General features: G+C 40.1%; 1 protein-coding gene across 3 annotated transcripts in view; it reads right to left on the bottom strand.

The window, feature by feature from the left end:
• L2HGDH (L-2-hydroxyglutarate dehydrogenase) overlaps positions 1 to 15,384 on the bottom strand; it is a 76,866-nt gene that overhangs the window by 60,258 nt on the left and 1,224 nt on the right. For all 3 annotated transcript variants that reach the window (XM_033188091.1, XM_033188090.1, XM_033188089.1), the window contains exons 2-3: positions 7,362 to 7,477; positions 6,466 to 6,617 (exon numbers count right to left, since the gene is read on the bottom strand). In XM_033188091.1, coding sequence (XP_033043982.1) covers positions 6,466 to 6,617; positions 7,362 to 7,477 — 268 coding nt within the window. The remainder of the gene's footprint in view (positions 1 to 6,465; positions 6,618 to 7,361; positions 7,478 to 15,384) is intronic.

The following is a 15,384-nucleotide window of genomic DNA, read 5'->3' as shown; positions in this document are numbered from 1 at the left end:
TTGGCCAGGCTGGTCTCGAACTCCTGACCTCAGGTGGTCCACTCACTTCAGCCTCTCAAAGTGCTGGGATTACAGGCGTGAGCTACCACACCCAGCATCTTTAATGGTGACAATTAGTTTTTATTCTTAAAAATTATAAGGGCCAGGCACGGTGGCTCACGCCTGTAATCCTAACACTCTGGGAAGCTGAGGCTGGTGGATCGCTTGAGCTCAGGAGTTCGAGAACAGCCTGGGCAACACAGCAAAACCTGTTACACACCAAAAAAAATACAAAAAAATTAGGTGAGTGTGGTGGTGTGCACCTGTAGTCCCAGCTACTAGCAGGCTGAGGTGGGAGGATCCCTTGAGCTCAGGAGGTCAAGGCTACAGAAGAGCCAAGATTGTGCCACTGCACTCCATCCTGGGTGACAAAGTGGGATCCTGTCTCCAAAAAAAAAACTTACATGAAGAAGGGACATGACTACCAACATTGCAGAAATAAAAGGACTTATAAAAGAACACGATGAACAATTGTATGGCAACAAATTAGAAAATCTAGATGGAATGAACAAATTATTAGAAAAACACAAAGTTCTGAAACTGATTCGACAAGAAAAACTTAATAAACCTATAACACATGAAGTGACTGAAAACTTCCCACATTAAAAAAAAAAAAAAGCCCAGGCTGACAGGCTTTATTCACGAATGCTACCAGATGTTAAAAAAAAATACTAATTCTTCATAAACTCTTCCAAAAAACAGAAGAGTAAGAATCACTTCCCAACTAATTCTGTGAGGCCAATATTAGTTTGATACTACAACCAGTGCTCTGGTTTCTCTCCAGAAAGAAAAAATATTTTGCCTTTTACCAAAACCAAATATCGTAAGAAATTGCAAACCAATATCCCTTAAAAATACTGATGCAAAACCCTGAACAAAATACTAAAAAACTGAATGCAGCAACATATAGAGAGGATTTTACACCATGACCAAGAGGGATTTATCACAGGAATGTAAAACCAATTTAACATCCAAAAATGTATTAATACACTACATTAACAGGATAAAGGATAAAAACCACATGATCACCTCAATAGAAGCAGAAAAGGCATTTGAGAAAATTCAACACCTTTTCATGATAGAAAACACTCAACAAACTAGGAACAGAAAGGAACTTCCTTAATCTGATAAAGGGAATCCACAGCTAACATCAAACTTAAGGGTAAAAGATTGAATGCTGGCCAGGCGCGGTGGATCAAGCCTGTAATCCCAGCACTTTGGGAGGCCAAGACGGGCGGATCACGAGGTCAGGAGATCGAGACCATCCTGGCTAACACTGTGAAACCCCGTCTCTACTAAAAAATACAAAAAACTAGCCGGGCTAGGTGGCGGGCGCCTGTAGTCCCAGCTACTCGGGAGGCTGAGGCAGGAAAATGGCGTAAACCCAGGAGGCGGAGCTTGCAGTGAGCTGAGATCCGGCCACTGCACTCCAGCCTGGGCGACAGAGTGAGACTCCGCCTCAAAAAAAAAAAAAAAAAAAAAAAAGATTGAATGCTTCTTCCATTAGATCAAGAACAATTCAAGAAGGTTCACTTTTACTACTTCTGTTCAACACAGTATTGCAGCTTCCACCCGTGGAAATCAGGTAAGCAGAATAAGTAGGTAAAAGACATCTAAATTGGAAAAGAAACTTATTTGCAATGACATGATCCTGCATATAGTAAAGCCTAAGGAATTCATAGACAGACAGACAGACAGACACACACACACAATTAGAACAATATGAGTTCAGAAAGGTCACTGGATTAAAAAAAATCAACATACAGAAATCAATCATATTCCATGCATTAGCAATGAATTATAAAAAGTGAAATTAGGAGAACAAGTCTCACAAAAGCATCACAAAGAATAAACTACTGAGCACTATAGACCAAATGGATCTAATAGATATTTACAGAGAGTTTCATCCAAAAGCCACAGAACATATATTCTTCTCTCCAGCACATAGCTCATTCTCAAGGATAGACCAATATGTTGGGCCACAAAACAGGTCTTTAAAAATTTTTTTAATGAAATTATATCAAGTATATTCTCTGACCACAATGGAATAAAACTAGAAATCAATAGCAAGAGGAATTTTGGAAACTATACAAACACATGTAAATTAAACAATATGCTGCTGGCCAGGCACGGTGGTTCACACCTGTAATCCCAATACTTTAGGTGGCCAAGGTGAGAAATCACTTGAACACCTGAGCCCAGGAGTTTGAGACCACCTTGAGCAATGGAGAGAGATCCTAACTTAAAAACAACAACAACAACAACAACAACAACAAAATGATTGGGCATGGTGGCTCACACCTGTAATCCCAGCACTTTGGGAGGCTGAGGCGGGTAGATCACTTGAGGTCAGGAGTTTGAGACCAGCCTAGTTAACAAGGTGAAACCACATCTCTACTAAAAATACAAAAATTAGCCAGGCGTGGTGGTGTGCACCTGTAGTCCCAGCTACTTGGGAGGCTGAGGCTGGAGAATTGCTTGAATCCAGGAGGTGGAGGTTGCAGTGAGCTGAGATGGCATCATTGCACTCTAGGCTGGGTGGCAGCAAGACTCAGTCTCAAAAAAAAAAAAAAAAAAAATTAGCCAGGCAGAGTGGTGCACCTGTGATCCCCATTACTCCAGAGGTTGAGGTGGGAGGACTTTTTTTTTTTTTTTGAGACAGAGTTTCACTCTTATTGCCCAGGCTGGAGTGCAATGACACGATCTCAGCTCACTGTAACCTCTGCCTCCCAGGTTCCAGCAATTAATTATCCTGCCTCAGCCTTCCAAGTAGCTGGGATTACAGGAATGTGCCACCACATCCAGCTAATTTTGTATTTTTAGTAGAGATGGGGTTTCTCCATGTTGGTCAGGCTGGTCTCAAACTCCCAACCTCAGGTGATCCTCCCTGCCTCAGCCTCCCAAAGTGCTGGGATTATGGGCATGAGCCACGACACCCGGCTGGTGGGATGACTGTTTGAGCCTGGGAGGTCAAGGCTCCAGTGATCTGTGATAGTACCACTATATTCCAGCCTGGGTGACAGAGCGAGACTCTATCTCAAAAAATAAACAAACAAGCAAACAAAACCAATATGCTCCTAAATGACCGGTGAGTCAATGAAGAAATTAAGAAGGAAATTTAAAAATCTGTTGAAACAAATGAAAATAGAAACACAACATACCAAAACCTTTGGGAAACAGCAAAAGCCGTACTAACAGGAAAGTTCATAGCTATAAGCACCTACATCAAAAAAGTAGAACTTCATATAATCTAACAATGCATCTTAAAAAACTAGAAAAGCAAGAGCATACCAAATTCAAAATTAGTAGAAGAAAAGAAATAATGAAGATCAGAGCAGAAATAAATGAAATCGAAACAAAGAAAATACAAAAGATTAATGAAAGGTTGGTTTTTTGAAAAGATAAATAGAATTGACAAACCTTTAGTCAGACTAAGAAAAAGAGAAGACTCAGACAAATAAAATCAGAGATGAAAAAGGAGACATTACAATCAATACCACAGTAATTCAAAAAATTGTTAAAGGCTACTATGACCAACTATATATGCCAAAAAATTAGAAAACTTAGAAGAAATGAATAAATTCCTGGACACATACAACCTACCAAGATTGAACCATGAAGAAATCCAAAACCTGAATAAACCAATAACAAGCAATAAGATCGAAGCCATAATAAAAAGTCTCCCAGTAAAGAAAAGCCCAGAACCTGATGGCTTCACTGCTACATTTTACCAAACATTTAAAGAAGAACTAATACCAAACCCTACTCAAACTATTCCATAAAATAGAGGGGGAAATATTTCCAAACACATTCCATGAGGCTGGTATTACCAATACCAAAACCAGACAAAGACACATCAAAAAAATGAAAACTATAGGCCAATATCCCTAATGAACACTATACAAAAATCCTTAACAAAATATTAGCAAGCTAAATTCAACAACACATTTAAAAGATCATTCATCATGACCAAGTGGGATTTAACCCAGGGATGCAAAGGATGGTTCAACATATGTAAATGAATCAATGTGACACATTGTATCAACAAGATGAAGGACAAAAACCATATGATCAGGCCAGGCGTGGTTGCTCACGCCTGTAATCCCAACACTGTGGGAGGCCGGGTTAGGCGGATAAACAACAAAATAGTTGTTTTTTGTCATCCTTAAAAAAGGAGAAAATCTTTAAGATAATGAGAAATACGTAAGATAATATCCTCCATGTTCATCTCTATTGTCACAAATGGTCCACGCCACAAATGACAACAGAGATGAACCTGGAGGACATTATCTTAGGTGAAATAAACCAAGCACAGAAAGATAAATGCTGCATGATCTCATTTATATGTAGAATCTCAAAAAGTTGAACTCACAGAGGTAGAGTGGAATGGTGGTTACCAGGGGCTGGGGGCGGCAGGGAGGCAGTGGTGGTATGGAAAGACACTTGTTAAAGGACACAAAATTTCAGTTAAGTAAGAGGAATAAGTTCAGGATATCTGTTACACAAAATGTTGACTATACTTTTGAAGACTGCTCAGAGAGTAGATTTAAGACTTTGCATCATAAAAAAAAAAATAAGTATGGAAGGTAATGCATATGTTGGTGAGCTTGATTTAGCCATTCCACAATGTACACATACTTATTGATACAGAGTCTCACTCTGTTGCCCAGGCTGGAATTCTGTGGTGCGATCTCGGCTCACTGCAACCTCTGCCTCCCAGGGTCAAGCAATTCTCGTGCTTCAGCCTCCCGAGTAGCTGACATCGCAGGTGTGTGTTACCACAGCTGGCTAATTTTTATATTTTTAGTACAGATGGGGTTTCACCATGTTAGCCAGGCTGGTCGCAAACTCTTGACCTCACGTGATCCACCTGCCTCAGCCTCCCAAAGTGCTGGGATTGCAGGCAGGCGTGAGCCACCGTGCCCGGCCCACAACGTATACATACTTCAAAACAATATGTTGTACATGATAAATATATACAGTTTTTGTCAATTAAAAAATAATTTTAGGCCAGGCACAGTGGCTCACATCTGTAATCCCAGCACTTTAGGAGGCCAAGGCAGGAGGAATGCTTGAAGCCAGGAGTTTGAGACCAGCCTGGGGAACAAAGAAAGATCCTGTCTCAACTTTTAAATAAGAAATACAGTTAAAAAGTAATAATTTTAATTTTTTTTTTAAGACAAGGCCTCGCTCTGTCACCCAGGCTGAAGTACAGTGGCATGATCACGGATCATTGCAGCCTCGATCTCCCAGGTTCAAGCAGTCCTCCCACCTCAGCCTCCCAAGTAGCTGGGACTACAGGTGTGCACCATCGCACCTGGCTAACTTTTTAAATTTTTTGTAGAGATGGGGTCTCACTATGTTGCCTGAGCTTGTCTCGAACCCTTGGGCTCAAGTGATCCTCCAGCCTTGGCCTTCCAAAGTGCCAGGATTACAGGCATTAGCCACAGTATCTGGCTAATATTTAGAAAATAGAACTATTTTCTAAAAAGGAAGAAATAAAAGACACTCAACATCATTATCACTAGGGAACTGCAAATCAAAACTTCCACTAGGATGGCTAAAATAAAAAAGACAAATCAAAATAGATGTTGGCAAGAACATGGAAAATTGGAATCCTTATTAATTACTGGTGGGAATGTAAAATAGTACAGAGCTTTGGAAAACCATTTGGCAGTTCCTCAAAATGTTAAACATGGAGTTACCCTGACAACCAGCAATTCCACCCCCAGGTATATACCCAACATAAATGAAAACATATGTTCACACAAAAACTTGTACATGAATGTTCATAGCAGCAGTATCCATAGTAGCCAAAAGGTGGAAACAATCCACATGTCTATCAACTGATGAACAAATAAACAAAATGTGGTATATCCATACAATGGAATATTGTTCAGCCACAAAAGGAATGAAGTACTGATTTATGCTATAACATGGATGAACTTTGACAACATTATGCTAAGTGAAAGAAGTCAGCACAAAAGACCACATAGTATATGAAAGTATTTATATGAAAAGTGTAGAATAGGCAAATCCACAAAGACAGAAAGTGGTTGATAGGGCATCAGGGGAGGTGGAAATGGGGAGTGACTGTTAATGGATATGGGGTTTCTTTTTGGGGTGATGAAAAAGCCTAAAATTAGATAGTGGTGATGATTGCTCAGCTCTGTGAGTATACTAAAAACTGATCTGTGCACTTTAAAAGGGCGAAATGTATGGTACATAAATGATATGTCAATAAAACTTTTATTTAGAAAATTACATAAAGTCACATCATCTTTTTTTAGTTATTCCCTAAGATTAGATTTCAAAAATTACATAGATACAAAGAAACAAAATACCACATTAAAAAAAATGTAATATTAAACATCACTAAGAAAATGCTAGTTGGAAATTAGTCAAGGCTCTGGTAAAATGCCATACCTTGCCACACTGCTTGTAGGAAATTCCCTTTTGCTGACAGTATTCATAGAGAAGGGCTGCACCTTGTACACATAATATGGCTTTCAGAGACTCAGGTTTATAATAAATTCCACTATGTATGACACCACTGTTATGTCCAGTCTGGTGAACAGCTACAGAACAAGACAAACAGGGTATAAGAGTAAGTACATGATTCATACAAAACATAAGAGGTAAGAGAACAACTAATAGTTGAAGCTATTAGAGACCACATCATGTAAAATTCTGCCTGAATTTGTTCAGATCACTGGTAGCTTCTTCTCACAGCCATCCCTGGTATCCATGTCGCATCCCTCCAGTCCGTCTCTTGATTTCAACTACACCTTTGGTGCACAAACTTACCTCTCATTACCAGCACACCACACTTCAGCGGCCCATTATGTCTCTTTGCACTCTGCCTTGGGGCCTCTGCTAACTTTTTTAGAGAAGGGCACAGGGTGCTCAACATCACCAGCAGCAATCCTCAACCAATAGGGACAGGAGCTGATGGATACGTGAGCACAATCCTGGGAGACATTATACTGCTCCTCAGAGGTTCCGGAGGAATCAAGCTCACCACAGCAATCTTGATGTGTTCGCATGTCTTTTCCTCCCTCCCTGTCTTACTTTCCTCACCCCCTCACTCCTGTTTCCTCAGATAATATCTCAAATAAATAACCTATAAACATGTCCTCTTTGTCCCACACTGTGCTTTAACCTCTCAAATAAACAACCTATAGCCATGTCCTTGTCCCACACTCTGCTTTTAGAACACAAACTAAGATACTAACACTGACATTCAGCATGAAAGATTCAGAATAGACAAAATGAGCAGATGCCCAAGTAAGCCCAAAGAACAACTTTGATTATATACATACCTAAATCTTTCTCCTTTTCCAGAACACCAATAGAAAGTGATGGATGTCGCAGGATGAGTGCTCTGGCAGAGGCAAGCCCCACAATTCCGCCACCAACAATGACTATATCAAACGAGCTTCAAAAGAAAGTCATCTTTAAAGTAATGTATATTTACAGTAGACCTTGCCAAACTTCACATGCATAATTTTCATCATCAATGGACAATTAAACTATTAATTTGTAATCATTAAAATGTACTGGGCAGCCAGGCGTGGTGGCTCATGCCTGTAATTCCAGCATTTTGGGAGGCCAAGGCTGGTGGATCACGAGGTCAAGAGATCGAGACCATTCTGGCCAACATGGTGAAACCCCAACATTACTAAAAATACAAAAATTAGCTGGGCGTGGTGGCGCACGCCTGTAGTCCCAGTTACTTGGGAGGCTGAGGCAGGAGAATCACTTGAACCTGGGAAGTGGAGGCTGCAGTGAGCCGAGATCGCACCACTGCACTCCAGCCTGGCGACAGAGCAAGTCACCATCTCAAAAAAAAAAAAAAGAAAAAAAAAAAGTGTTGGGCCCTGTGCTATTTGGTTTCACACGTATTTTTAAAAAAAATAAAATAAAAAAAAACCCTTAAAAGTTATATGAATCAAAGCTGGGTGTGATGGCTCATGCCTGTAATCCCAGCACTTTGGGAGGCCAAGGCAGGTGGATCACTTGAGGTTAGGAGTTCAAGACCAGCTTGGCCAACATGGTAGAACCCCATCTTTACTAAAAATACAAAAATTAGCTGGGTGTGGTGGCAGGCACCTGCAATCCCAACTACTTGGGAGGCTAAGGCTGGGGAATTGCTTGAACCTGGGAGGCAGAGGTTGCAGTGAACCGAGGTCATGCCACTGCACTCCAGCCTGAGAGACAGAGCCAGACCCTGTCTCAAAAAAAAAAAAAAAAAAAAAAGTTATACGCATTAAAAAAAAACCCTCAAAAGTTATACACATCGCTGGTCAGCAGGGTAATCAACTACGGCTTACTGGTAGGCAGGATAGCTGGTTGCCCAATCTGCTCTATATTTCCATAGCACAGCAGCCGGGCTGGTTACATAAGTGACTGCAGTCATGCATTGCTTAACCATAGAGATAGGTTCTAAGAAATGCATTGCTAGGTGATTTCATTGTGCAACATCACAGAATGAACTTACACAAACCTAGATGATATAGCTTACTGTACACCTAGGCTATATGGTATAGCCTATTGCTCCTAGATTGCAAGCCTGTACAGCAGGTTACTATATTGAATATTGCAGGCAACTGTAACACAATGGTAAGTATCTGTGCATCTAAAAATGTGTAAATATAAAAAAGGTACAGAAAAAAACTGGTATTATAATCTTTGGTATCACCACTGTACATGCAGTCTGCGGTTGACCAAAATGTTGTTATGCAGTGCATGAGTATATTTTGTGTTAAGCATAGTCATGATTCTACTACTTATCCTTTTAAAATTCCAATGTAGTATTCTTGACAATGCATTAACACATTAAGCTTTAACACTTTAGTGTGCAAGAATTTTTACATGTTTTTCTTTGAGAAGGAAACAACTCTGAGAAAATAAACCTTGGGGCAATAATTGGTCCAGAAATGGGCTTAGGAACCACAATCTTTGCCATGGCAAACCCTGATTATACAACCATTTACAAAATTTAGAACAGGCATGTATAATTTATATAACTCTGCAACTAGAAGCTTAAAAGATTACCTTTAACACTGACCTGATGGTCAACAAATATGGATCTTCTAGGAACAGCAGACAGAGGGAAATTTCAGAGATTAGGGCCTTTCTTTGAAAAGTGACCTAAGTTTCAATTTCAAAATCCTTAGCAAAGCACATCAATTTGATTAGAATTGTTACCACATCTATGGCTACATCTGGAACCAGAAACAGATACCTAGACAACTAGGAACTAACATGTAAGCTTGATAAATCAAATCCTACATCTTAAATTAATTTGGGGATCATAAGTGGATAAAGTTCCCTCGGTCAGAGCACAAGCCTCATAACTTAAACAGGGAGAACCTCCAGGTGATGCTCAGCAGGTGGTTCTCCTGCAGCAGCTTTAGATAGGATAAAATGGTTGTCAAGGATGGTGAATGACACCCACATTTAAGAAGAGAGGGTATAAAAAGAGCAGCACAAGCAAAATGGGATTCTGGGTCCACTACATTAATACTAGTTATTGGCAAATGCTTACAGTGGTCAACTAAAAAATTACTAAATGATCAGAGTGTATTTGGAAGTCCAAGCCTTTAAACAGGTTTTTAAAAACATAAGTTCAGTAGATAAAAGGTAAAGCATTCACATTCCACTAGAGTTACTTCACTGATTTACAGCCATTGACCCTTTACACAACTGTCACAATAAACAGATGTTTTATGGATTCTAAAATATCCTGGCTTTTAAGAATTCCAGAAGAATAACTATTGTTAAGATAGGCTTTTTATTTTTCAAAACCTCTATAATCTTCCACTAAGGTAGGTGTTCAAAACATTTACAAATACTTAAGATATTTGTATGTGTATTACTTAATCGTATTTTATATATAGTCATCCCTCAATACCCACAGGGGATTGGTTTCAGGACTCCCATGGATACCATGGGAAATCTGCATATGTTCAAGTCTATTATATGAAATGGCACAGTATTTGCATATAATCTACACACATTCTCTAATATACTTTAAGTCATCTCTGGATTACTTATAGTACATAGTACCATGTAAATGCTATGTGAATAGTTGTTATACTGTATTTTAAATTGTGTTATTTTTTATTGTTTTTTCCAAATATTCTGATCCATAGTTGGTTGAATCTGCAGATGCAGAACCCACAAAAACGAGGACCGACTGTTTTGACCGACTGTTTTTTTGTTTTGTTTTGTTTTGTTTTTTGGTGAGACGGAGTCTGGCTCTGTCACCAGGTTGGAGTGCAGTGGCATAATCTCGGCTCATTGCAACCTCCAGCTCCTGGGTTCAAGTGATTCTCCTGCCTCAGCCTCCTGAGTAGCTGGGACTACAGGTGTGTGCCACCAGGCCCAGCTAATTTTTATATTTTTAGTAGAGATGGGGTTTCACCATGTTGGCCAGGATGGTCTTGATCTCTTGACCTCGTGATCCGCCCGCCTCGGCCTCCCAAAATGCTGGGATTACAGGCATAAGCCACCGTACCTGACTGTATTTTTTTAATTTATCAAGTTGATATCTACATCAATTACATGGCAGTGTGTATATAAGAGAGACAACTTTCATACTGTTTTTGTTTCTTACTTTCAAGTTCAACTATGATACTTTGCTTTGCCTTCAAGCCTCACTTTTCTGTAAAAGGTAGCATAACCTTGGCACTTACACGGGTGGTCTTGACTTCCATCATAATGTTTCTCATGCTTGTTGCCTTTTGTTTTTTTGGGTTTTTTTGTTTTTGTTTTTTTGTTTTTTTTTTTTGTTTTTTTTTTTTTTAGATGGAGGCTAGTGATTGAATGTTGATGTTCTAAAAGTTGACTTTGGCTGCTGTGTGTTGGTGGATGGGGGCAGTAGAGTGGGAGACCAGTAATAGTGATTGTGATTTCTTGTGAGTCATGTAGACAGTTCTTTTCGGAAGCTTTTCTTAAGGTAAGAAAAAGCAGGGCTAGTGTAAGTTTTGTTTATACTGAAAATGTTTAAAAAAATTTTGGAGTCAGGTCTCACTCTGTTGCCCACACTGGAGTGGAGCGGCATGATCTCGGCTCACTGCAACTTCCCACTCCCAGGTTCAAGCGGTTCTCCTGTCTCAGCCTCCCTAGTAGCTGAGATTATAGGTGAACACCACCATGCTGGGCTAGTTTTTGTATTTTTAGTAGAGACAAGGTTTCACCATGTGGGTCAGGCTGGTCTCAAACTCCTGACCTCAGGTGATCCAATCGCCTCGGCCTCCCCAACTGCTGGGAATACAGGCATGAGCCACTTGCACTGCACCTAGCCCCTTGCTGCCTTTTGATAATTATAACACAAAAGCTTTTGGGGAGGTAGACCTTCCACTTAGAATTATTACCTTGGTACAGATTCCCAGCCAATATATTGTTTTTGCAGATTATATTACAACCATCAATAAACTCTTCTTATTTTCAAACATAAAACTATCATACTGAATATGCTTTTTTCAATTACATGTGCCACCCTTCACTCCCCCTCCTCAAATCTGAAGAATCACTGTTTTATCCAGTGACACAAAATCATTGAAATATGTTTCACAAACTAAAGCACAAATCTCCAAGCATCCACTATGGAGAAAGATGAACAGAACAACAGTCATAGATGAATACTGGAGGGCAGTTGCAGGCCAAGCTAACCATGGAGGCTGAAAGGGACATCTTTCTCTACAACTCACTTAATCTCAGGTTAACCCCAATGAATGGTTTAACAGATAATTTTCTTAATCTTTTTATGGAAAAGTTCATACTTACACAAAGTTAGACAAAATAGTTCAATGAAGCCCCATATATACATCACCCAGCTTCACTAATTATCAACTCACAGCAAATCTTGCTTCTTTTATACTCTATTTCATCCCCTCCTGTAGTATATTATTTTGGTGCAAATCTTAAACACCACATTATTTCATCTGTAAATATTTCAATGTTATTTCTAAAAGGCATCTCTAAAAACACACTACCATTATGTTAAAAACATTAACACGAAATTTTTTATATCACCAAATATTCACTTTAAAATTTTCAGGAAAAAATAGGGCAAAATCTTGGGACTTAGAGTTGACATCAAAAACATGATCCATAAAAGAAAAAAATAGATAAAATGGACTTTATTAAAACGTAAAACTTTTGCTCTGCAAAAGACTCTGTTAAGAGGATAAAAAAAACTAAGAGATTGGGAAAAAAATACTAGCAACTGCATATCTCCCAAAGGACTCATACATGAAAGAACTCTCGAAACAAGCCATTTAGAACATAGGCAGGCCAGGCGCGATGGCTCACGCCTTTAATCCCAGTACTTTGGGAGGCCACAGTGGGCAGATCACCTGAGGTCGGGAGTTTGAGACCAGCCATGCCAACATGAAGAAACCCCATTTCTACCAAAAATACAAAACTAGCCAGGAATGGTGGCGCATGACTGTAATCCCAGCTGCTCAGGAGGCTGAGGCAGAAGAATCGCTTGAATCCAGCAGGCAGAGGTTGCGGTGAGCCGAGATCACGCCACTGACTCCAGCCTGGGCAACAAGAGCGAAACTCCTTCTCCAAAAAAAAAAAAAAAGTGGGCAAAAGATATGAACAAACATTTCATCAAAGAGGACAGATATACAGATGGCAAAGAAGCACATGAAAAGATGTTCAATACCATTAGTCACTGCATTGTTCAAACACCATTGCATCAGAGAAATGTAAATAAAAACCACAATGAGATATCACTATATCTCTATCAGAATGGCTAAAATTTAAAAAGTGATAACCCCAAATGCTGGTGAGAATGAAGGGAAACTGGATTACTCACACATAGCTGGTGGAAATGTAAAATAGTACAGCCACTCTGAAAGAGTATGGCTGTTTCTTAAAAAAAAAAAACTAAACATGGACTTACTACATGACTCAGCAACTGCATTCTTGGGCATTTATTCCAGAGAAATGAAAACTTATGTTCATACAAAAACCTGAACATGAATGTTCATAGTAGCTTTATTCATAATAGCCAAAAACTGGAAGCAGCTCAGATGTTTTTCAACCAATGTTAAATGGTTAAACAAATTGTGATGTATCCATACCATGGAATTCTATTCAACAATTTTGAAAAACCCGCTATAAATACAGGCGACACCTTGGATGGATCTTAAGGACATTATGCTGTGCGAAAAAAGCCAGTCTCCAAAGGCTTGTTTTGAGAGTTCTTTATGTATTTTATGTAATAGTCCTTTGGGAGATATGCAGTTGCTGGTATTTTTTCCCAATCTCTTGGTAGTTTTTTCATCCTCTTAACAGAGTCTTTTGCAGAGCAAAAGTTTTTCATTTTGATGAAGTCCATTTTGTCCATTTTTTTCTTTTAGAGATCACGCTTTTGATGTCATCTCGAGGTCCAAAGATTTTGTCCTTTTTCTAAAAGTTTTATAGTAAATATTTGGTGATAAAAAAAATTTCAGGCCGGGTGCAGTGGCTCATGCCTATAACCCCAACACTTTGGGAGGCTGAGGCGGATGGATCACCTGAGTTTTGAGACCAGCCTGGCCAACACGGTGAAACCCCATCTCTACTCAAAATACAAAATTAGCTGGGCATGGTGGCACATGCCTGTAATCCCAGCTACTCAGGAGGCTGAGGCAGGAGAATCACTTCAACCCAGGAGACAGAGGTTGCAAAGAGGCGAGATCATGCCATTGCACTCCAGCCTGGGTGACAGAGTGAGACTCTGCGTAAAAAAAAAAAAAAAAAAAAAAAAAAAAAATTTAGATTCACAGTTGCCAAGAGTTTGGAAGAATAGAGAGGAAGGTGTGAGTATAAAGAGATAGGTAACACAACAGATAATCTTGTGGCAACAGAATATTTTTATACCACCTTTTTTTTTTTTTTTTTTAAGAGAGTCTTGCTCTGTTGTCCACGCTTCAGTGCAGTGGTGTAACCACAGGTCACCACACCTTCAACCTCCTGGGCTCAGGTGATCCTCCTGCCTCAGCTCCACAAGTGGCCAGGACTGCAGGAGCAAGCCACCACACCTGGCTATTTTTTAATTTTTGTGTAGACCAGGGGTTTTGCTGTCTCCCTTTGTTGCCTAGGCTAGTCTCCAACTCAGGCTCAACCGATCCTCCCAACTCGGCCTCCCAAAGTGCTGGGATTATAGGCCTGAGCCACCATGCCTGGACACATTTTCATATCTTAATTGAGGTGGTAGTTACACAAATTCATATATATGATTAAACTGCATAGAACTACACACACACATACACACACACACACGAATACATGTAAAACTGATGAAAGCTGAACAATGTCCATGGATTTTGCCAATATCAATTTCCTGGTTTTGATACTGTACTACAGTTATGTAAGACGTTTTCATTGGGGTAAATGGGGTGAAGGGTACATGGGATCTCTTTGTACTGTTTATTTATTTTTATTTTTATTTTGTAGAGATGGGATCTCATATTTTGCCCAGGCTGGTCTCAAACTCCTGGGCTCAAGTGATCCTCCTGCCTCAGCCTCCCAAAGCACTGGGATTACAGGCCTGAGTCACCATGCTTGGCCTGTACTACTTTTGCAACTTCCAATGAATCTATAATTATTTCAAAATAGAAGTATAGATCAGGCACAGTGGCTTACACCTGTACTGTCAGCTCTTTGGGGGGCTGAAGAAGGAGGTTCACTTGAGGTCAGGGGTTCGAGACCAGCCTGGGCGATGTCTCTACAAAAAATAGGAAAATAATTAGCTGCCTGTGGTCCCAGCTTCTGGAGGGCAGGAAGAGTTGGGGAGGGGGGCTGAGGCGGGAGGATCACTTGAGCCCAAGAGGGTGGAGGCTGCAGTGAGTTATGATTGTGCCACTGTAAACCAGCCTTGGTAACAGAGTGAGATCCTGACGCCAAAAATTTTTTTAAAAAACATTTTAAGTATAAACAAAACTTTCACTAGCCCTACTTTTCTTTCCTTAAGAAAAGCTTCCCAAAAGAACTGTCTACATGCCCCACAAAAAATCACAATCACTATTACTGGTCTCCCACTCTACTCCCCCCATCCACCAACACGCAGCAGCCAGAGTCAACTTTTACAACATCAACATTTAATCGCTAGTCTCTTCTTTCTTTCTTTCTTTTTTTTGCGAGACAGAGTCTCGCTCTGTTGCCCAGGCTGGAGTGCAATGGCGCGATCTCGGCTCACTGCAATCTCCGCCTCCCAGGTTCAAGCGATTCTCCTGCCTAAGGCTCCCAAGTAATTGGGATTACAGGCGCCCACCACCACGCCAGGCTAATTTTTTAAATATTTTTAGCAGAGACGGGGTTTTGCCATGTTGGTTAGGCTGG

The sequence above is a fragment of the Trachypithecus francoisi genome, unplaced genomic scaffold (assembly GCF_009764315.1).
Source record: "Trachypithecus francoisi isolate TF-2019V2 unplaced genomic scaffold, Tfra_2.0 Lachesis_group3, whole genome shotgun sequence".
In the NCBI taxonomy this organism is placed as follows: Eukaryota; Metazoa; Chordata; class Mammalia; order Primates; family Cercopithecidae; genus Trachypithecus; species Trachypithecus francoisi.
The sequence above is the reverse complement of the archived record's forward strand: the minus strand, read 5'-3'. Positions and strand labels throughout refer to the sequence as shown.